Here is a 21,135-nt window from a genome sequence, read left to right on the forward strand (position 1 = left end):
TTCCTTCCCTTCTTCCTCAGTTCTAAGTGGGTGTTAAAATGAGCACCAGGGTCTGAGCAGGACCAGGGCTTGTGTCCCACTCCGTGGTAATGGGGAGAAGGGAGATGGGAGCCCAAGCTGCCCATAGAGGACAGTGGGGAAGCTGGCTGGGGAAGCCAGCTCTTACCGGCCAGGGTTAGTGGTTAACTTGTGAGCTGGTGCCCTGCGGCGCTGCACAGCTCAGCCCCTCGGAATGCTTGTGTCCTTGTAGTGTCTCTTTGCTCATGCTCCACCTTGAAAGGAGATTGAGGGGGTGAAAGCGGCTCTAATCTCCCCTTCCAGAGCATCTTGCTTGTAACTGTGACCCTGGGCACACGCCGGGGAGGTGATGGGGTACGTGCCCTTGTATCTGTTCTTTTCGAACACCCACATCCAGTTTTACCTTCAGCTCTTTGTTCCCTCTCGGCTGTTTTCGTGCCTGGGAGGGATCTGAAGCCACCCGATAACTTTGACCTTCCCCCATCCACATTAACAAGTGATTTGTCTCATAAACCAGCGGTTTGAAACGCCGTTTTTAAAGGTTCCTCTTTAAAAGGGAGGGAAAAGCCTTGCGCTGTGACCTTCCAGGGATCTCAATTCCCCGCAGCACGGCACTGCCACCCCCTCCCTCCCTGCCTCAGTTTCCCCTCTGAAACAGTGCAGAGGAGCGCTCAGACTTCTGTCTTCATTCCCTTTTCCTGCCTTATTCGGGAGAAAGGCTAAGGAAATCCAAGCGGGTGATTTCTGCATCCTTTCTCCCTTCACCCTTGTGAGGCAGCTTCCCTGCCTCCAGGCATGCAGCCGCTGGCAAGGGAAAGTGTTAAATCCCTCCTTCCCCTGCCAGGCCAGACAGCTCCTGAAAGCAATAGGAAGCTTTCACCAGCAAAGAGTCAGAGTCAGAACTAGCCCCCTTCCCTGCCCTCCTCCCTTTCCTCCCCTTGAAGCAGGACTTAAAAGGAGCTCTGGGACGAAGGAGAGGGGTGAGGGTGTTGGAGGCTGAGCTGCAGCCCAGGCTCCATATCCAAACCACGGTACCTGCCAGGCTTTGAAACTGGGACAGAATCCCAGCCTGGTTTGGGTTGGAAGGGAGCTTAAAGCTCCTCCAGCTCCAACCCCTGCCATGGGCAGGGACCCCTTCCACTGGCGCAGCTTGCTCCGAGCCCCTGTGTCCAACCTGGCCTTGAGCACTGCCAGGGATGGGGCAGCCACAGCTTCTCTGGGCACCCTGTGCCAGCGCCTCAGCACCCTCACAGGGAAGAGCTTCTGCCTTATCTCCAGCCTGAACTTCCCGTTTTTGAACCCATCACCCCTTGTCCTGTCACTACAGTCCCTGATGAAGAGTCCCTCTCCAGCACCCTTATGGGCCCCCTTCAGACACTGGAAGCTGCTCTGAGGTCTCCAAGCAGCTTCTCTTCTCCAGGCTGAACAGCCCCAGTGTTCTCAGCCCGGCTCCGTACGGGACCCGCTCCAGCCCCTGAGCATCCCCATGGCCTCCTCTGGACTTGCTCCAACAGCTCCTTGTCCTTCTCATGTTGAGGACCCCAGCACTGTACCCAGTGCTGCAGGGGGGTCTCAAGAGAGCAGAGGGGCAGGATGCCCTCCCTGAGCTGCTGCTCACGCTCTGGGGGTGCAGCCCAGCACATGGAGGGTTCTGGGCTCATGTGGACACTGAAGCTGGGTCACGGGGAGCTTCTCCTCAGCCAGCACCCCCAGGTCCTTCTCAGGGCTGCTCTGGATGTCACATCTCACCTCGTATCACAGCTCCTCCTGTGCTGCTTGTGCCTGGAGTACAGTTAATTTCCTTTGTAGTAGCTGCTCTGGGGCTGTGCCTGGGTTCTCTGCTAGAAACCCTGATGATGACCCCGGGACATTTCAGACACCACTGAGCAGCACTTACACAGAGCCAAGGGCTTTTCTGCTTCTCACAGAAGGAGCTGGGAGGGCGCGTGGCCGGGACATCTGACCCTAACTGATCCAGGGCTATTCCCGACCGTATGACATCCTGTTTGGTGTACACAGCCAGGAGAAGAATTGAGGAGGAAGGAAAGGACGTCCGAATCGATGGTGTTTGTTCTCCCAAGTCGCTGTTCCTTGTGACAGAGCCCTGCTCCTTTGGGAATGGCTGGTCTCCTGCCTGGCTATGGGAAGTGGCAAATGCATTCCTTGTTTTGCTCTGCTTTCCCTATTAAACTGCATCTCAACCCATGAGTTTTCTCACTTTTACCCTTTTCTGTCCCCCAGCCATGCGTGGGGCTGGGGTTGAACCACAACATGGAGCTTCTCATTTGGAACAGGAGCAGGATGAGCCCATCACTTGGCTCTTCCATCACAGCATGTGATGCTCATCTAACAGCCTCCAGCACTGCAGGGTCAAGGCCCATTTCCCAGGTGTATAAACACGGCTGCTTTGAACAAGCCTCGTGCTCTGATGCTGCCGCTGGGCTTCCTGAAGGCAGTGTTTGCTCTGCTGCCTGCAGCCAAACTGTGCCCTCCCTAGCAGGGAAGAGCAGGTCCTGGGGTATGATTGGCTCCAGTCAGAAGGTGACGCGGGTTTGTGGCTTTTGGAAAGGATTAATGTAAAATTCCAGCTTGACAGAGAACGCTTGAAGAGGGTAAAAATAGACCCTGGCTCTGCTGAGTCATCTCAGCTCAGACCTGGGGCAGGGTGCGTTTCAGGGCTGCTCTCTGCCTTCCCTGCAGCACTTTGGTCTGGCTAGGGGAAGGGATCCAAGGCTCTCCCTTCAAATGGACCTCCTCTGGCACTGATTTACCGGTATCAATGCCCTTTGCTCTGTGAATCAGCAGGGCTGGGTTGAGGTTCTGATTGTGAATGGGGAGAGGAGCCCATCAGGCACGGTGGCTGTGAGCAGCCCCGTGACACGGGCACCGCATCGGCAGCGGCACTGGAAACCCCTCGTGGTAACAGCACCAGGGTGACCCAAGCTCCACAGCCGTGCCCGTGGGAGCTGGCTGCTTCCCAACGGCTGGGAAAGAGCTGCAGGCACAGGGCGGCTCTGGCAGCAGCAGCTCCGGGGTTCAGCCGATGAGTGCCCAGCATGGGAGTCCTGCCAGAGGGACGGCAGCAGGCTGATGGAAGCGATCCCTCTGGAGGAAGCCAAACACATCCGAGAAGCTTGGGAAGCCAACAGCAGCCCAGAAACCAACCGTATCCTGGGCTGCATCAAGAGCAGTGTGACCAGCAGGGCGAAGGGGGTGATCCTGCCCCTCTGCTCTGCTCTCGTGAGACCTCACTTGGAGTACTGTGTGCAGTTCTGGTGTCAACATGAAACTTGGAACAAGTCCAGCGGAGGCCATGAGGATGATCAGGGGACTGGAGCACCTCCCATATGAAGAAAGACTGAGAAAGTTGGGGCTGTTCAGCCTGGAGAAGGCTGCGTGGAGACCTCAGAGGATCTGAAGGGGGGCTATAGGGATGCTGGGGAGGGACTCTTCATTAGGGACTGTAGTGATAGGACAAGGGGTAACAGGTTAAAACAAGCAGGGGAAGTTTAGATTGGATCTAAGGAAGAAGTTCTTTCCTGTTAGGGTGGTGAGGCACTGGAATGGGTTGCCCACGGAGGTTGTGAATGCTCCATCCCTGGCAGTGTTCAGGGCCAGGTTGGTCAAAGCCTTGGGTGGCATGCTTTAGTGTGAGGTGTTCCTGCCCATGGCAGGGGGTTGGAACTGGATGATCTTTAGGTCCTGTCCAACCCAAACCATTGTATGATTCTAAGTCCCTTAAGTGAGCCCATTCTGGCGCTGAGGTCCCAGACACAGTTTGATGCCTCCCTGTTCTGCCCGGAATAAAAGGTGTCACGTATGGTGAATACAGACCCCCAGCAATACCCAGAATGACAGGATGGAGCCAGGAGGGGCTGGGCCCTGCTCCCAAGGGATGGCACAAATGGCACAAGGGGGGTGCGCGTAGATGTGCAGCCCGGGGAGGGAGCCGCCTGGGCCGGCCCCGGCGGGGGACCTGCCGCCCGAGTGGGAGACGGACGACGAGCGTATGGCCTTCCTGTTCTCGGCCTTTAAGCAGAGCCGCGAGGTGAACAGCACCGAGTGGGACAGTAAGATGGCTTTCTGGGTCGGGCTGGTGCTGGCCCGCGGCCGCCGCCGGGGAGCGGTGCGGACCTGCTTGCGAGAGCTGCAGCACGGCTTCGAGCGGCGCGGCAGCCTCCCGCTGGGCCTCGGCACCGTCCTCCGGGAGCTCCTCAGGTACCGGCGGCGGGCAGGCCGCGGAGGGGGCTCTGCGAGGCGGGTGGTTGCATGAGGGAGCTTTGAGGCACGGATGCGGGCACGGAGAGCTCCATGGCGTGCCGGAAGGAAGATGCTGGCTGTGTGCATGGCAGGGAGGGCGCTGGGGGGTGCAGGGTGAACGGAGGGTGCAGGGGGACATGAGGGAAAGCTTGGTGCTGCTCTTGGAGGAGAGCGCAGGGAGTTCCAGGGGAATACGGGGTTATATTGTGTGTGTGATAGGGAATTGGGGAGCTCTGTGCAAGGAAAAGCATGGACAGGGAGCTAGAGCTCACCCTGGGGTTCGCAGAGGTGCAGGGGGAGTGCAGGGCATCCCAAGGGAATGCCGTGGTGTAGGTGCAGGGTTGCTTTGTGTTCGGCTGGGTTGTTCCCCAAAGCGGTTGATATGATGCACACAGCTGCATGTGGGGATGTGGTGAGTGATGGTGTTTGTAACCAAGGGCTCTGCAGTGTGAAACGAGAGCCCGGGGCTGGTACCCTTTAAAGGTCCAAGAGCAGCAGGATGCAGATGAGACTGTAACATAAACCCCTGGTCTGTGGGTATGAGACAAGCTATGTGTGCAGTTTAATGCCCACTGAAATACCCCCAGGTGTCTAGCGGAGCCTCCCATTGGTTTCCCTCTTTGCCTCATCAATTTTAAGCCAGAAACCTGGGAAACTGGAAAACGGTAAACAAAAGACCCTTGTGGCCAGAGGAAGTGGGGAGGCAGGGAGACCTCTGCGCACCTTTGTACCCAGTGGTGACACCTCATGCTTCAGCTAGAACCTGGTGTTGGGGAACGCCACCAGCCCTGTGGATGTACAAAGTCCAGAGCAGTGTTTCAGGCCATGGTTCTCTGTGCTGGTGGAAAGGTGGAGAGTGACCGTACTCAGTTCTGCATGCGTGTCTCTCCTCCAGACGTGGCAAGATGCAGAGGGAGTCAGACTTCATGGCCAGTGTAGACAGCAGCTGGATCTCCTGGGGTGTGGGAGTCTTCATTTTGAAGCCCCTGAAGTGGACTCTTTCCAGCGTGCTGGGTGACAGTAAGATACCTGAAGAAGAGGAAGTTCTGATTTATGTGGAGCTGCTTCAGGTGAGTGGTGTTGGGGGCTTGCTCGAGGTCGTGCATCTCCAGAAACATCGTGACTCGGTTTGTGCTCTAGGGAGGAAGGATCAGCATGGAACAGATCTTCCTTTGTACTAATTTGGTGGCTAAAGGTGGATGGGATAACTCAGGGCGAAGAAATAGTTCATATCTGCAGATGTTCCTTGAAACAATGGCTGCTCACTGGCTTCTAGGAAACAGGAGGGGCAGGCTTGCTTGTCGAGGGGAGCAAGGAGCATGCTGTGAGGCTCAGGTTTGTGGGCAAGTGTGGTACACAAGAGGAGCTTGCATGTTGAGTGCCACCCGTTGCAGGGGCACACAGGTGATACAGCAGTTGCTGTCACAGCCATGTATCACCGAGTGCAGCTTGCATGAGCGTTATTAAAGGTTGATTTGCCTCTGAGTTTTCAGCCCTTGGATCCTGTCAAAGCCCCTTTCCTTTGGCACACTGTAAGTGGTAGAGCTGTGGGTTGCGTTTAACTTGACTGACTTGGGCAGAGCATGGGTCCCTCTTCGTGTTTCTCTGCCTTAGCCACAAGACTTGCTGCTATTGCATGCGAGTGGCATTTAAATGACTGGGACCAGCAGAAATGTGAGATCTCCTTGGCTGGGTTCCTTTATTTGTAGTTACCCTGATAGCAGACAGTGCCTTCCCTCTGCAGTGGGTATTCCACAGCTTTCAGAAGGGATATGCATGGCAGAGGAGGGAAAATGTTTTAGAAACCACAAGCCTTGATGTGGAGTCTGGAGTTGTTTCAATGGTCTGAAGTGGATCATAACTCTCGCTTGAAATGGGGAAAACTTTTTCCTCTGCTCATGTACACATGATGCAAAATGACTTGATGAGCACAATTCTAGTGTGGATTAATGGCTTTAAGCTGAAACAGGGGAGATGGAGATGAGCTCTTAGGCAAAAGCTCTTCCCTTTGAGGGTGCTGAGGCACTGGCACAGGGTGCCCAGAGAAGCTGTGGCTGCCCCATCCCTTGCAGTGCTCAAGGCCAGGTTGGACACAGGGGCTTGGAGCAGCCTCCTCTAGTGGAAGGTGTCCCTGCCCGTGGCAGGGATTGGAGCGGGAGGAGCTTTAAGGTCCCTTCCAACCCAAACCATTCCAGGATTCTGTGATTAAAGAAAAGCTTCCGTTGGTTTTAAACAGGGGGTGGGAGGTGGGATTTCGAGATGTGCTGAGGAAGCCAGGGCGCTGCCTGTGTGGTTCCTGTGTTAGTCGCATTTGCACGGGGAAAGTGAGTGCTGTAGTTCTGATTCCCATGAAAACATGCTGTTTTTTCATCCCATTAATGGTGATATTTGAAAGCATGGCAGCTGCTTCTGAATGTTGATGTACAACTCGCTCTGTGAGTCTTGTCTGGCTCAGAATGTGTCTGGCTTTTCACCTTCAGTGCGTAGGAGGAAGCAGGTGTGGATTTGCAGTTGTTGTGAGAGGAGGCAGAGTGCTGTGTACGCTCACAGCCCGCTCTGCTGCTTCCTTCCAGGAGAAGGCAGAGGAAGTTTATCGCCTCTATCAGAACTCTGCACTCTCTTCTCACCCTGTTGTTGCCCTCTCGGAGCTGCGTTCCCTCTGTGCCAGTGTTTGTCCAGATGAAAGGACGTTCTACTTGCTGCTTCTCCAGCTGCAAAAGGAAAAGAGGGTCACGATCCTGGAACAGAACGGAGAGAAGGTACAGGGTAAAGGTGACTGCTTTTGGGTGGTATAATCCCTGTCTTGCATTTCATCTGGCTGGAAAGAATACCTTATTGGAACAATGTGGGTGTTCTTCATTTGGGAAAGTAAATTCTGTGGGCTCCAACATTGTAACCTGGTTATACATGAGACTAAATCCTCAGTCTTGCATGACAGGTTCTTAAACATTTATGATGTTACTAGCTAGAAAATGGGCAGGTACTGTAGCTGTCTGCCTGCAGGTTGACTGTCCCTAGCTACCCAAATTCAAGTCATTCCACGCCACTAGAATCACTGTTCTGCTTTCTGTGAGAAGGGTTTCCTGTCTGTCAGGAACTGCAGAGATAACAGTCTTGTTCTAAGATGGCACTTTTCCCCGTGGTGCTGCACTGTGCAGTTCAGTACTGAAGTGCTTGGAAGTGTGACACTGCCATACGCTGGTCAGTGCAGCAGGGCAGCTTTAGGGTGTTCCAGTCAAGCTTTCTGTTTTCACACTGATGTTACTTGATCCTGGCTAGTTTAATATTTGATTATATGGTGACTGATACGTCTTCATCACTATTACAAGGCTTAAACAGGGTAAAAACATCTTCTCTTTCATCAGAGTTGGAGTATTTCTAGTTCAGGCACAGATTGTGGAGACAAGTGACTCAAGTGTGTGGTTTTCTCCCTTTAGATAGTGAAGTTTGCCCGAGGGCTTCATGCCAAAGTCTCCCCGATGAATGATGTGGACATTGGAGTTTATCAGTTGATGCAGAGTGAACAGCTGCTGTCACAGAAGGTGGAGTCCCTTTCCCAGGAAGCAGAGAAGTAATTTGGGGAAGGGTGGTGGGAAGAACTTCTGTGTGATGTGGAACTTTGAATTCCGGTGACCTAGTTAGAACGAAGCTGTTTCTGAAGGTGCAGGCTTCTTCCTGTTCTGTAAACACAGTAGTCACAGTCATGTGAATGGGCAGGTTTTCCACTCTTTGTTCCTTATCCCCATAAAAACAACGTGCAGTGAATGGATGCCCAAAGCTTTTGCAAAGGTTTGGAATGAATTCAAGAACAACTGCTGAGGAGCAACAATGGGTTAAGGGTGGTTGTGTCTGAAATGCATTGTTGCTCTTTGGGTTAGAGTAAAGCAGTGAGGCTGGTTGCTGATTTGTAAAATAACTACTGCTTGCAAAGGACTGAGCTTTTCCTTTGTGCATCTGTACAGGTGTAAAGAGGATGCCCGGAGTGCTTGTAGAGCTGGGAAGAAACAATTGGTAAGTCCCATTCTACTTGGAACTACGAGTGCTTTGGAGCTGGTCCATAGCTGCAGATAATGGCCAGGGTGCTTGATCTTAGTTGTGTTGAAGTGAGGTTGGTGGGGCTAAAGGTCTCCTTAAGGTGAAGATAAGGATGTTTTTGTCCAGAGTGAGGTGGTGAAGCGAAATGAAAGCATCGAACTCTTAAAGCCAGCTGGTGTGTGTGTGCCTTGCTGCAGTGGGCTTCCTGGTTTTGATTCCTTCACACTTTCTTTGGCTGCTGCCTGGTTGGTGATCCCAGGCTGTGTCTCTCATGTCCCCAGGCACTGAGATGTTTGAAGTCCAAACGAAGGACAGAGAGGCGCATTGAAGAGCTTCACTCCAAGCTGGATGCAGTGCAGGGGATCTTGGACAGGATTTACGCCTCCCAGACTGACCAGATGGTAACGTGTTCATATTGTCTTGTGCTTCTCACTCTAGCCCTGCTCTTCCCATTGTGTGCTGCTTTACCTGCTTGTCAGAGCTCATGTCTGAGGGGTGGGTGCAGGCTGGCTGGTGGGACTTGATTCTCTGCTCTGGGAAGTGGCAGATCTGCTGTTGGGGTATTGCTCTAAATGGCTTCATTTTCTGCTTGAATGCTAATGCTTCTCTAGGGGTCCTGCTTGGATACCAGGTTTTGAGAGAAGGTGGTGTTTGTTCTTAGCGTTGTGCATCTTTCTCCTTTTTTATGTATTTTTGAAGGTATTTAATGCCTATCAGGCTGGTGTGGGAGCTCTGAAACTGTCAATGAAGGATGTTACTGTGGAGAGGGCAGAGAACCTGGTGGATCAGATACAAGAGGTACTGACATGAGAGCTTGTCTAGATAAATAAGTGGTGTGTAGATGTACACAGCAGGCTTGCCCAGCCACTAATGCTGAGGCTGTTTGGTTTCTATCCCACGTGTCACCAGAGCAAACTTGCTCCTGATCTTTTTAGATCAGCAAGCAGAGGTCTTCAGATAACTGGCTTTATATATTTGCATTTATTGCTAGCTAGTAGTCACAGCTTCCCTGAAATTTGTGCATTTTGTGTGTTCTTTTGGTTAGAGCATTGCACAAGCACCCAGCTTTCCTTGAAAACGTTCAGCAGGATGTATTAAAATGAAACACAAGCTGGAATGCAGCTGTGCTTGAAAAGAGGGTCTTAAAACTGCCCAATCCATAATCTGCAGTTCAAGATGGGAAAGGAGATGGGATTGTTAGGAGTTGAAATGAAGAGAGCAGTCTGTCTGCATAAGCTGGTGTAAAAAGCAGGAAAGGATTACTTCTTGAGCAACTTCAGCTCCGTGTACTTGGAGTGACTCTGCCTCTAAGTCAACTTTGGGACTTTGTGTTTTGTTACCTACTTCTGACATAAGTGGCTGCAGTAAGACATGAGGGTTTATTCAATATCAAACACTGTTTTTCCTCAGCTTTGTGATACTCAAGATGAAGTAGCCCAGACTCTGGCTGGAGTGGGGATCAATGGTCTAGGTATGTGCTGGGCTTTTTATCCTTTGCTCATCTTCTCTTGCCACTGCTGGCCCTCTGTGCTGCATCCTTTCCCTGCTCCCTCCCCACATACCAGCCTTCCTTCCTGGAAGGATAATTGCTCACTGAAATACCAAAGCTGTTGCTACTGATCCCTTCAGAGGGGATGAGAACTGACAGTGAATTGTCTCCTCTGACAGTGGGTATTTGTGCATCTCCAGATCCTTGTAGTCTCAAGTGCTGGTGGCTTTCAGTTCAGAGTTGTGTCGTGTTGATTTAGATCTATTTTTAGAGTGGCTACTGCTTTGTTTTATAAGAGAGAATCTCTTCCTGTGTGATGCTGCAGCTTGTTTGTCTCTGCTGAAACACAGTCTGCTGTGAAGATGCTGCTTAATTCTTCTTGGAACTGAATGTTTCCTTTAATCAGCAGAGACGGACACTGAGGAGCTTGAGAAGGAGCTGGACAGTCTCCTGCAGGACTCAACTAAGGAGCCTGTGGATTTGCCTCCTGTTCCCGAGAAGGTGCTGAATCCACCCATTTCTGATGCTGAGCTGGAAGCTGAACTGGAGAAGCTCTCTGAGTCTGATGGAGGTATGGATATCAGTAAGTTGTGTTAGCTAACTGCTGTCAGCCTTGCAAAACCAACGGGGTCCAGAACTGAAGTCTGAGCTAGAATCCTTCCCGCTTCCAGTTACAGGGTTGAAAGGAAGCTTTCCTGTATCCCTGCTCAGTGATGACTTTCACTACCAGACTTGGTCTCTTTGCTAGGAGTTTTACCTGGCCAAGCACACGGCATCTTTTGTGTCTCACAGTACTTACGTCCTATGTTATAGGTATGATGTCTGCTAGAACCATTACTAACCTAGTCTTTATTTAGGAACAGTGAGTGACCAGAGCTTAAGGGTTGCACAATGAGTTTTCCATAGACCTGTCTTGGACAGGGGTAAATAGGTTTTACTTTTCCTTTCAGGAATCAGTTAATGAACAGTTGCACAGACTGTCCATATAGTCTTCTTCCTATTTGGGCACATGATATTCTCAAGTTTCAGAGCAGAAGAATGCTCAGCATCCCGTATCAAACATAAAGCTTGGGTTTCCAAGGGAACAGTAATTGAATACTGAAGCACTGAGACTGAGATTGTATTAGTTATAGAGGCGGTTGATGTAGTTCATCTTACTGATGAAAACTGCTCTCTTTCTGTTGTGATTGTCTTTATAGATTTGGCACAAAAGACTCCCTCTACTTCCTCTGAACCCAAAACAGCTCTGGGACTGAATCTCTAAAGACCCAACAGCATCCTGTTGCTGCAGTGTGAGAAGTTAAGGTTCCTTAACTAATGACTAGAACTTCTGGGGAGAGGGGTAACACCCCCCCATTCTTCATGGATATCACTTTGCTCAGCAACAGGATCTCCTGCCATGACAATCCACTCTGGAACTGGCCCCAGCTGGTGTTTGTCATCTCTGTGCCAACATCTCCGCTGGTCTGAATTTGACTTGTGATCCCAAGTCACTGCAACATCCAGTCTTCCCTCTGGGAATGCCCTTCACTATTCCACCCGGCGAAGATACTCTTCTATGTCCATAACAGTGCTCGTTTTTCATTTTCCCTTCGCTGTGGCTGATGTTGAGAACCTGAGTTGCAGCAGTATTGCAGTTGCTCAACATTTGGCTGTTTGTGTGGTTGTTTAAAACACTTGACACCTAAGTACTGTCCTTGCCATAAGTTACCTGCAACAAGCTTACACACCCGTTGGTAGTTCTATCCCTCCCTGTCTGTATTTTGCACGGTCGTGGGCAACTAGACACTATAAGTGTTCAATTGTAGGAGATTTTGTTGCTGCTCTAGAGGGCAGCAATTGCAAGCACAAGACAAAAAGAATTCCTCTTTCTGTAATGACATTAAGGCCTTAAAAGGGAGACCTGCAAAAGATCTTGAGCTGAAGGCGGTCCTGACGCTGCCGGTTGGGACACAGGCTCGTGGGTGCTGCACTACAACTTGCTGCTCACTCTTACTTGAAACCTGAGCTATTTTTGTATCTTCCCTGCTTGCAAAACTTGCTGGGAGTTGCAGGGTGATCTTTGAGCTCTCATATTGAGTGAGTTGGGATGAGAGGAGAAGGGATGCATCATTTTCCCTTTCCCTGAGGCCAGTTTCCTACAACAGCCTTGTCTTTGCCTTTAGTCTTGATGTTGCAATTCCACAAGATTATAGATGACCAGAAAGCCCCAAACCAAAACTCTGGCAGTGTTTCTAATGCAAACCCACCTGAGCACAGCAACTGAAGATGTTTTTAGAGGCTTTCTTTACCCATCAGAAGTGAAATCCTCATCTTTTGCAGGTCACTTTTTTATTACATGTATGCACAGGGGAGAGCAGAAAGCCGGATCCTGAACACGGAGAAGAGAATTCTTTTAGAGAGGAACGTGCTAGAAACTGGGCTTTCTGTTCACAGAGCCTGTGTGTGGCAGGGGAGGGACCAGCTCCGTGTTGGTGTGTAACCAGTCCTCCCTGCCGCTCTCCCTGACTCGGAATGTATTCCCATATTCCCATCACCATTTCTCTGCTGCTTCCTGCACCAAGCTCTGTTGCTGGAGCCACGTGGATGGCAGGTTGGGTGAACAGTAAAGGAGGGCTGGAGTTCCCATGCCCTGGGCATTACTGGTGACCCAGCTTTAGTCCCAGAGGGCAAGGGAAGCAATTCCAGGTGTCACTATGGTACTGTGTTCTCTCTGCCTTCGTTGTTGCTTTGTTGGAGAGTGGACTCCTGCCACAGGAGGTGTGCTGAAGCAGTTCACCCGGTCTGCACATGGAATTGTGTGAAATGACTTGAAGCTTTGTAAGTAAATGGGAGAAAAACCACTGTGTTTTCTGCCTATGTGTAATAAAAGGGAAGGGAGGAAACGGAATCCCTTGTGGTGCCTCCTTTTCTTTCCCTGTGCCACAGGTCACTGTGTGTTAGTGCTGTTCCAGCTGTGCTGCCGCATCGATAAAACTTGTGCTGACAGGAAACGAGCAGGTTCTTGGGCTGCTTTGTCACAACCCAAGCTGTCTAACTGCTGTAGTGCACTTTGCCTCCAGTCTTTTCTCTGCCTTTAAAAAGGCCCAGCAGTTATTATGTGGAAGAAGTCGTCTGTTTTTACAAGTAGCCTGTGCTGGGTTTGGGGTTGTACAGCCTTAATGTTGAGTATCATTTGGAAAGGCTCACTTCCTTTTATTTGCTTCAGCTCATCTTGTTCTACCATTGTGCAGCTAACAGGTGCAGCTTCAAGGCTCACATGGCTGCAGGGAGCCCACAGATCTGCCTGCCCCTCATTTCTCCCCTGCTATCACCTGTACCTTCCCTGGAAGGGAAGCTCCAAGTGATTCCTGTAGGAGCAAATGCTCTCTGTCATTCTGTGCTGCATCTGGCTGAGGCAGCCCTTCTGGAAGAGGCTTTGAAGAGTTAAATCCAAGCAGCTGCTGCTTTAGATGAAGTGGCTGGCAATTTTCTCCCTTTGATGCAAAGTGGGGAATGTAATCAAGATGGCTGAATGGAGAATGGGAAGGATATTTTGGTGCGCCAGCAGGGAAGGGAAATCGAGGGCAGCTTCTCGCTGGGTGAGGAAATGAAAAATGAAAACCTAGAGCTGAATTGCCACCACACTGGAATCTTCTCCTATTTGAGTGCTGGTTAAAATAGGACTTAACTGAGTCTCAGCAAAAATAGCAGCTGCTTATGTGGGGAAACGGAGCAACAGTTTAGTGATAGAAGGCAGCAAACAGTGCTCTCAGTAGAGATCACAGCCAGCCGGCGGGAGGAGTTAACCTGGGAACAGCAGGAAATGCCTGGGGTCTGGTTGAGGAGCTGCGTTTTGGCTGCCTCTGACAGCAGAGTTGATGGGTCCTGTCTTCATTAGGTGTGTTCCGAGATGCCCAGAAACTGGGTAACGGGTTGGATCCCTTCCCATCTGCTTGCTCCTGCCAACGCAGCTTCCAATGCCTGCTTCAGCGTGAGTTGTGCGCGAGGGCGAGAGCCTCTCTGAGGTGTTTCTAAGCCCCTAAGGAGGAAGAAAGCTCCTTGTATCTCCAGGAATGATTTCCTGGAACGCCTCCTGGCTTAGCATGTGCATCTTGTGTGCCATGAGCTCCCACTCCAAGCCTCTGCCATGGCTCAATGCCATAGGACAGATTACCTACCATTGCTGCTCTCTTGAGCAATGAAGACATCCTCTTTGTGTCCTGCAACTTAGATCTGGAAAATCTTTGTTCCTAATATAGGGAATATGTGGGAAAATGCCCTTTGAGGTGCAGAGGACAGTGCACTGCTCTGGGCAGTGAGAGAGCCCTCTTCTGATGTAACTCTGGTAAGGATTACAGAAGGGAGGGAGCTGGCCTGACACAAAGACCCAAGTGAGAGTGCTGAGCCGTGAGCCGGTGGCTGGTGCCATCTAGCTGCTCCTGCCGGCATAGGCACTTGGCAGGAGAAGGCTGCAGACGATGGAACTAATGAGGCTTAATGAAACAAAGCCTTCGAAGTCACTGCTGTGGCACGCTGGCACCGAGCTCCGGTGACCTGCCACAAAGCGAGCGTGCTGTTTGCTTTGGGGATAAGCTGCTTGGTGCTGTGTGTTCAAGGGAATAATTGCTCTTGGGCAGCTCCTGCTCACTGTGGGCTTGTGCAAGGTCAGGGTGATTAAATCTCAGTGCAGCTGAGCTGCCTCTGTGGAGCTTGGCTGCTGCTTGCTTCAGAAGAGCTGTTGGAACAGGCAGGGGTCATCACGATGCACTCCAGCGTGGTGTGAACTCACGCTCCGCTGCCTGCTTGTGCCTTCAGTTTGATTTGGAAAGCTGCTGCTGCTGCTCTTTCCCATCTTGGCCAGTTTTCCAGCAAGGCATTTCCCAAAGGCAGGTCCCCATTGAGTAGAGCCAGCTCTGGTGGAAACTTCTTTCCTGGAAGAGTTTGCTGACATTTCTCAATCAAAGGAGCCCCTTTGCAGCCAGGAGGCTTGGGACAGGGGGACCAACTGATGTGGGGTCATACATGTGAGCTGTGACTCGGTGAATTTAGGTGTCTCTTACTGAGAGCTCAAGCACACTGAATTTCCTGCTGATTTGCCTTGAAGAGCCTCAAATCCCACTTGAATGTTTGTTATTTTACCCATTCAATCCTATCGCCTAATTCCCGAGCAACTTCCCCTGTCAGCTGCAGCCTCCCACTGCCATCGTCTTGGCTCGCAGAGGATGGACCTGGTGTGAAATCCAGAGGCACAGCAGGATGAGCAGAGAGCAGAGCAGCCTGATCTCTGTGCAGAGGCTGTGCAAGAGCAGAGCGCTCTGATTCCCTCTTGCATCTGGCAGCAAGTCCCAGCGTGGAAGGGATTGACTGGGATGCTGTAGCAGGCACCACATCAACAGTGGATGAGGAGCTGCTGAGGGAGAAGAGGGAGGAAGGTTTGATGCAATGCAGGAGGTGAGTGCCAGCCCTCTGTGAGCTGTGAGGAAAGCAAAGTGGGGTGGCAAAGAGGGGAAAATTGCAGTCAGAAGCAGACGTGGAAAGTGGTGAGAGCTGCAGGCATTTCTGGTGCTGTGAGAGCTGGGAGGATTGCTGGTGCTGCTTCTGAGCAGTGAAAAGGGGGTTTGGGTGCTGATGGGGACTTGAACAGCTGTGGAACTTCTCGGACTTGAAACGAAGGGGAACCCATGGATGGTTTTTACTCCTCCACAGAAGGAGGTGGGCAGGATGTGATCAATGGCACCGGCGGGAGGAAGAGCTGGGTGGAGGAAAGCAGCTCCAAGTTGTCCTTCCGTGTGGTGGCAGCTACCTTGCTGTCCCTTCTCATCCTCTCCACGCTCTTGGGCAATGCCCTGGTGTGTGTGGCTGTGGTCAAGTTCAGACACTTGCGCTCTAAGGTCACCAGTATCTTCATCATCTCCTTGGCGGTGTCTGACCTCTTTGTGGCTGTCCTGGTGATGCCCTGGAAGGCTGCCACCGAGGTGGTGGGGTTCTGGCCTTTTGGGGCTTTCTGTGATGTTTGGGTGGCTTTTGACATCATGTGCTCCACAGCCTCGATCCTCAACTTGTGTATCATCAGCGTGGACCGGTACTGGGCCGTTTCCAACCCCTTCCGCTATGAGAGGAGGATGACGCAGCGCGTGGCTTCCACCATGGTCGCGCTCGCTTGGCTGCTCTCCCTCTTGATCTCTTTCATCCCTGTGCAGCTGAAGTGGCACAAGGATCGGGAGCTCCTTACCCAACAGGAGCTGGGTTTTAACATCACCGGGGAGGAGGAGAACTGCGATTTCAGCCTCAACAGGACTTACGCCATCTCGTCTTCTCTCGTCAGCTTCTACATCCCCGTTGCCGTCATGCTGGTGACGTACACCCGCATCTTCCGCATCGCCCGGCGGCAGATCCGCAGCATCTCCTCCCTGGAGAGGGCGGTGGAGCATGCCCAGAGCTGCCACAGCAGCGACTGCCCTCACAAGTCTTCCCTGAAGAACTCCTTCAAGAAGGAGACCAAGGTCCTCAAAACCCTCTCCATCATCATGGGCGTCTTTGTCTTCTGCTGGCTGCCCTTCTTCGTGCTCAACTGCATGGTGCCCTTCTGTGATCCTGATCTGCATGAGCCCGGAGAGCTGCCTTGTGTCAGCGAGACCGTCTTCAACATCTTTGTCTGGTTTGGGTGGGCCAACTCTTCCCTCAATCCTATCATCTACACCTTCAACGCAGACTTCAGGAGAGCTTTTGCAACCCTCTTGGGCTGTGGCTGCCTTTGCCCCAGCAACGCGGTGGAGACGGTGAACTTCAGCAATGAGCTGGTCTCCTACCACCACGACACCACATACCAGAAGGAAGCGGTGACCCTCAGCTACCACCAGCTTCTCCCCCACGTTGCTCTGCACATGGAGAACAAGGAGATGGCCTTTGGCAAGGATTCTCAGGCCTCTGAGCCTTCTCCCACCACCAGCCCTGCAGTGATGCACGTGGAGCGTGAAGTGGCTGTCTCGCTGGAGAAGATTGCCACCAGCAGTGTGTTCAATTGAGACAGGGCTGGGAAAAGGGTGGTGGGATGGTCTTGAGGAGAGATGGAATCGGGGACTGTTGCACTTGCCTGTTTCCTGAGGACTTTCTGGATAATGTGGGTATTGCACTCTGGGCAGGAGCCCTGGCTGCTCATGTGGTGATGACTGCTGGAACAGTGCTGCAAAGCGGCCTCTAGTGAGGGAAACCCGGGTTTGTGGTGGCCTTTGCAGGAAGGAGGTGATGGCTTTGCTGGGATAACGCTCTTGGGCTCACCTCTGACTGTGTCTCTTGCTCAGGTGAATCATCCTGCAGGTCTGGACTGGAATGCAGCCACTTCTCCTGGAGCCCTGAGGCTGTGCTTGGTAGCAGCTTGTCCTGAGTGTGTTTGCAGGGAAGGACTGGGTGTGTAAAGGTCTACACTGGCCCCTGGAGGAGGAGCCAGCCTCTCTAAGCTGGGACATGCACAGCTGAGGGGTGCATGAACATAAACTGGGATTTAGCCCCAGGATGTTGGACTTTTTGCTTTGGGGATGAGAGTGTCTGAGCCCTTGAGACTCTGAGGGTAGAGGGGAAAATGTTAAAGCAAGAACATTGCTGGTTTGGTTTCTGTGCCCTCATCAGTCGGGTCCTTTTCCTGGACTGTTTCTTTCCCTTTTCTCTTTGTACTCCCTCCAATTCCCTTCCTCCCCCATTTCATTACAGATCCTTTCCCATTGCCTCCCTTGCTGGCCCATTTCAGTAGTAAGAATAGCTTCTTAAGCAGCACTCTGTGCTCACCTGTACTCTTTAATGAGCCTCTCCTGTAGGTTGGGAGCTTGTGTCTGCTTAGCCGGGGGGTGAAGCAGCAAGTGAGCAGCCCCCAGCATCTCCCTGCAGACTGCTTGGCTTGAGAGAGGGGTTTTGCTCCATGCCTGGTGAAACACTGCAGCAGCAAGTGGCACGGCTGTGTTGTCTTGAAGCCGAGACATCTTTAGCTCCCTGCGCAGCAGAAAGGCCTCTCCCTGCAAATGTTAACAAAGAAATCAGCAAGGGGTAATTACAGAGTGAGGGTAATTATTAACTGGAGCCCAGTTATAGTCAAGCTACAGCACAATCAGGGTGGGAGGGGCGCAGAGCTCGCTGCGTCTCCAAGGTCAATGCTTGGATCTCACTAGGGAAGCACCAGGAGGACTGAACTCCGTGTACAACCATCTCCCTGTGCTGCAGGGGTGGCTGGCTGTCAGAACCAAGGCAAGCTCTGGGAGTGTGGTAAATCCCAGCTCAGGGAAGGAGCTCGAGGAGGGGACGATTGTCTGGCATGGTCCTGGGAGATCCAATGCAATTCCAGTTGTATGTTCCTGCAGTACATCCATGTCCCTCAATAAAGGCAGGGTGTTGTAGCACGTGTGCTGTGGTTGGGCTTTACTACAGGGCTCCTGGCTTGGTGCATAGAGGGGGTCAGACTGAAGATGCAGCTTTTCCCAGTGTCCTGGTTGCCCTGGGTTTGATGTTTGCTGATACTCATCTCGTGGCGAAGTTCTGGAGCTTTATCCATGCCTGTTTGTAGGGACTGGAGTAAAGCTCAGTGTATCACTGTTACCTGTGATGGGTTGCAGGGTTGAACCTGCAAAAGGCAAAGGAGAGGGTGATGTGATCCTTCTTTTCTGTCCAGTTATTAACTTCCAGCTTATGGACCAGGTCTCTGCCCAGCACAGACATTCCTATGGTCAGGCTGGGAAATGGACAACAGCTCCAAACTGGTGCAACTGTGGCTTGCTTTGGCAAAAATACCCCTTGTTTACCTGGCTTCAGAATGGGTTTCTTCAGTTCCTGCTGTGGGTTTCCTGCACTGTCCTCCCCTGCAATTCCACCAGGAAGCATCCTCCTCCCATCCTAAAGCCATACAGTACTGCTCCATCCCTGCCAGTATTCCTACCTGTGGCTGCTCCTGGAGCCAGGACTGAGTCAGGACCTGTGCATGTGGGTGCAGCTCTGCTCCTGCCCTGTAAGCCCAGGTAAGGCAGTTCGCTTTCTGGAGCCCTGGTTTTGTCATGGGTGAAGGGAGGGCAGCACCCAGCAGGCAGGGTGTGAAGAGGGGTGGCTTTTGGCAGGGTGAGCAGAGCCATCAGTGCTGAGCAGTCCATGGAATCCCAGACTGGTTTGGGCTGGAAGGGACCTTAAAGCTCATCCAGTTCTGCTATGGGCAGGGACCCCTTCCACTGCAGCAGCTTGCTCCAAGCCCCTGTGTCCAACCTGGCCTTGAGCACTGCCAGGGATGGGGCAGCCACAGCTTCTCTGGGCACCCTGTGCCAGCGCCTCAGCACCCTCACAGGGAAGCTTCTGCCTAAGAGCTCATCTCAGTCTCCCCTCTGGCAGGTTCAAGCCATTCCCCTTGGCCTGTCCCTGCAGGCCCTTGTCCAAAGCCGCTCTCCAGTGTATCCTGGTGGGAAGTGTGGGGCAGGGGATGGCTGTTGTCTGTGAAGTGATTCTTCAGGTTTGGGAGGAATGGGTTTAGTGGAGAAAGGGGGAAATAGTGTGTATGGGGAGGGGGGAATGGGAGGTGGCTGCTGTAGGCTGCTGCCTTGCCTCATTTTGCTTCCAAATTGGAATCAACTGCTCTTCTCATCAGGCAGAGGCCAGGGCTGGCCTTGGAGGAAGGAGCTCCAGGTGCAGGGGTCAAGCCTGGATGAGGGTCTCCAGATGTCTGGAGGAGCCTGGCAGAAGCTCTTCTAAAATCACAGCCCTGCCTTTCCCAATCTATATGGTAATTCCCAGCCATCATCCTGCTGATGGGGAAGAGGCAGGAGGGATTAACCCTGCTGAGGAGGCTGTGAGTGCTCAACGACACCCAGGGAAGGCAGTTGGTCAAGGTGATGCTGCCCTTGTCTCTGTTCTGTCCCATGATTGAACTTCTGGGGACCTTTCCTCTTGCAGCAGCTGTCACCTGGGGCAGTGGTGCCTCCAGGACCTGTGCATTGACTCATTAAGGTGAAACTACACTTAGAAACGCTGAGCACCTGTGAGGCTCATTGGCTTCACCTGGAACAAGCCCATAGTGCTGTTTATCCCCCCAAAAGCTCCAGCTCTTGGCATCATTTGGATTCATTTTGTGCTTTGTGCTGCTGTGTGCCTAAGAAAGGAGAGGAAATGGCTTGAAAGTGGGAATTTTGGCTGGAAGAACCTTTGTGATGAGGGAAAAGGTGAGTATTGCCCAGAGAAGGCAATGGAGGTGGTACAGGGCCTGGAGCACAAGTGTGATGGGGAAGGGCTGAGGGACCTGGGGGTTCAGATGGAGAAGAGAAGGCTCAGGGGGGACCTGATCGCTGCCTACAACTGCCTGACAGGAGGATGGAGCCAGGAGAGGCTGGGCTCTGCACCCAAGGGATGGGACAAGGGGAAACGGCCTCAAGCTGCCCCAGGGCAGGTTTAGATGGAGCTGAGGATCAATTCCTGCCCCAAAGGGTGCTCAGGCATTGGAAAAGGCTGCCCAGTGATGGAACCACCACCCATGGAGGTGTTTGAGCTGTGTGGATGTGGTGCTGGGTGCCGTGGGTTGTAGTGCTGGGGCATGGCTGGACCTGATGATCCAGGGATTCCTCCTGGGGCGATGGCTGAAGCACTCTGCTGGCGGCTGCTCCATGGGCTCACTGCCAGGGATGGGGCGAGTGGTGAAGGTTGGGGTTTGATTTGGGGTGAAGGCAGGGACTTGGGGTGGTTTGGGTGGGTTTGGGGGTTTTAGGGTGGTGTAGGGGTATTTTTGGAGTGTTTTAGGGTGGTTTGTGGGTATTTTGGGGGTGTTTTAGGGTGGTTTGTGGGTATTTTGCGGTGTTTTAGGGTGGTTTGTGGGTATTTTGGGGGTGTTTTAGGGTGGTTTGTGGGTATTTTGCGGTGTTTTAGGGTGGTTTGTGGGTATTTTGGGGTGTTTTAGGGTGGTTTGTGGGTATTTTGGGGTGTTTTAGGGTGGTTTGTGGGTATTTTGGGGGTGTTTTAGGGTGGTTTGTGGGTATTTTGGGGTGTTTTAGGGTGGTTTGTGGGTATTTTGGGGGTGTTTTTGGGTGGTTTGTGGGTTTTTTGGTGTTTTTTAGGGTGGTTTGTGGGTATTTTGGGGTGTTTTAGGGTGGTTTGTGGGTATTTTGGGGTGTTTTAGGGTGGTTTGTGGGTATTTTGGGGTGTTTTAGGGTGGTTTGTGGGTATTTTGCGGTGTTTTAGGGTGGTTTGTGGGTATTTTGGGGTGTTTTAGGGTGGTTTGTGGGTATTTTGCGGTGTTTTAGGGTGGTTTGTGGGTATTTTGGGGTGTTTTAGGGTGGTTTGTGGGTATTTTGCGGTGTTTTAGGGTGGTTTGTGGGTATTTTGGGGTGTTTTAGGGT

General features: G+C 52.1%; 2 protein-coding genes across 3 annotated transcripts in view; both read left to right on the top strand.

Moving 5' to 3' along the window:
- The window catches only part of CHMP7 (charged multivesicular body protein 7), a 32,065-nt gene extending 19,373 nt beyond the window's left edge, over positions 1-12,692 (top strand). Inside the window, exons 2-11 of one of the 2 annotated variants that reach the window (XM_057420822.1) lie at positions 3,940-4,236; positions 5,174-5,348; positions 6,852-7,037; positions 7,716-7,849; positions 8,241-8,289; positions 8,595-8,714; positions 9,013-9,111; positions 9,724-9,784; positions 10,209-10,373; positions 11,002-12,692. In XM_057420822.1, coding sequence (XP_057276805.1) covers positions 3,947-4,236; positions 5,174-5,348; positions 6,852-7,037; positions 7,716-7,849; positions 8,241-8,289; positions 8,595-8,714; positions 9,013-9,111; positions 9,724-9,784; positions 10,209-10,373; positions 11,002-11,066 — 1,344 coding nt within the window. In that variant the 5' untranslated portion in view covers positions 3,940-3,946 and the 3' untranslated portion in view covers positions 11,067-12,692. The remainder of the gene's footprint in view (positions 1-3,939; positions 4,237-5,173; positions 5,349-6,851; positions 7,038-7,715; positions 7,850-8,240; positions 8,290-8,594; positions 8,715-9,012; positions 9,112-9,723; positions 9,785-10,208; positions 10,374-11,001) is intronic. The other variant, XM_057420823.1, reaches the window with a different exon arrangement.
- A 2,606-nt stretch (positions 12,693-15,298) lies between these two features.
- LOC130605386 (D(1) dopamine receptor-like) lies at positions 15,299-16,845 on the top strand. The gene has a single exon (XM_057420825.1). The coding sequence runs from the start codon at positions 15,466-15,468 to the stop codon at positions 16,807-16,809; it is 1,344 nt and encodes a 447-aa protein (XP_057276808.1). The 5' UTR covers positions 15,299-15,465; the 3' UTR covers positions 16,810-16,845.
- Positions 16,846-21,135: the final 4,290 nt, after the last annotated feature.

The sequence above is a fragment of the Pezoporus wallicus genome, unplaced genomic scaffold, assembly GCF_028554395.1.
Source record: "Pezoporus wallicus isolate ANWC-B61680 ecotype Strahan unplaced genomic scaffold, APGP_CSIRO_Pwel_v1 contig_8717, whole genome shotgun sequence".
In the NCBI taxonomy this organism is placed as follows: Eukaryota; Metazoa; Chordata; class Aves; order Psittaciformes; family Psittacidae; genus Pezoporus; species Pezoporus wallicus.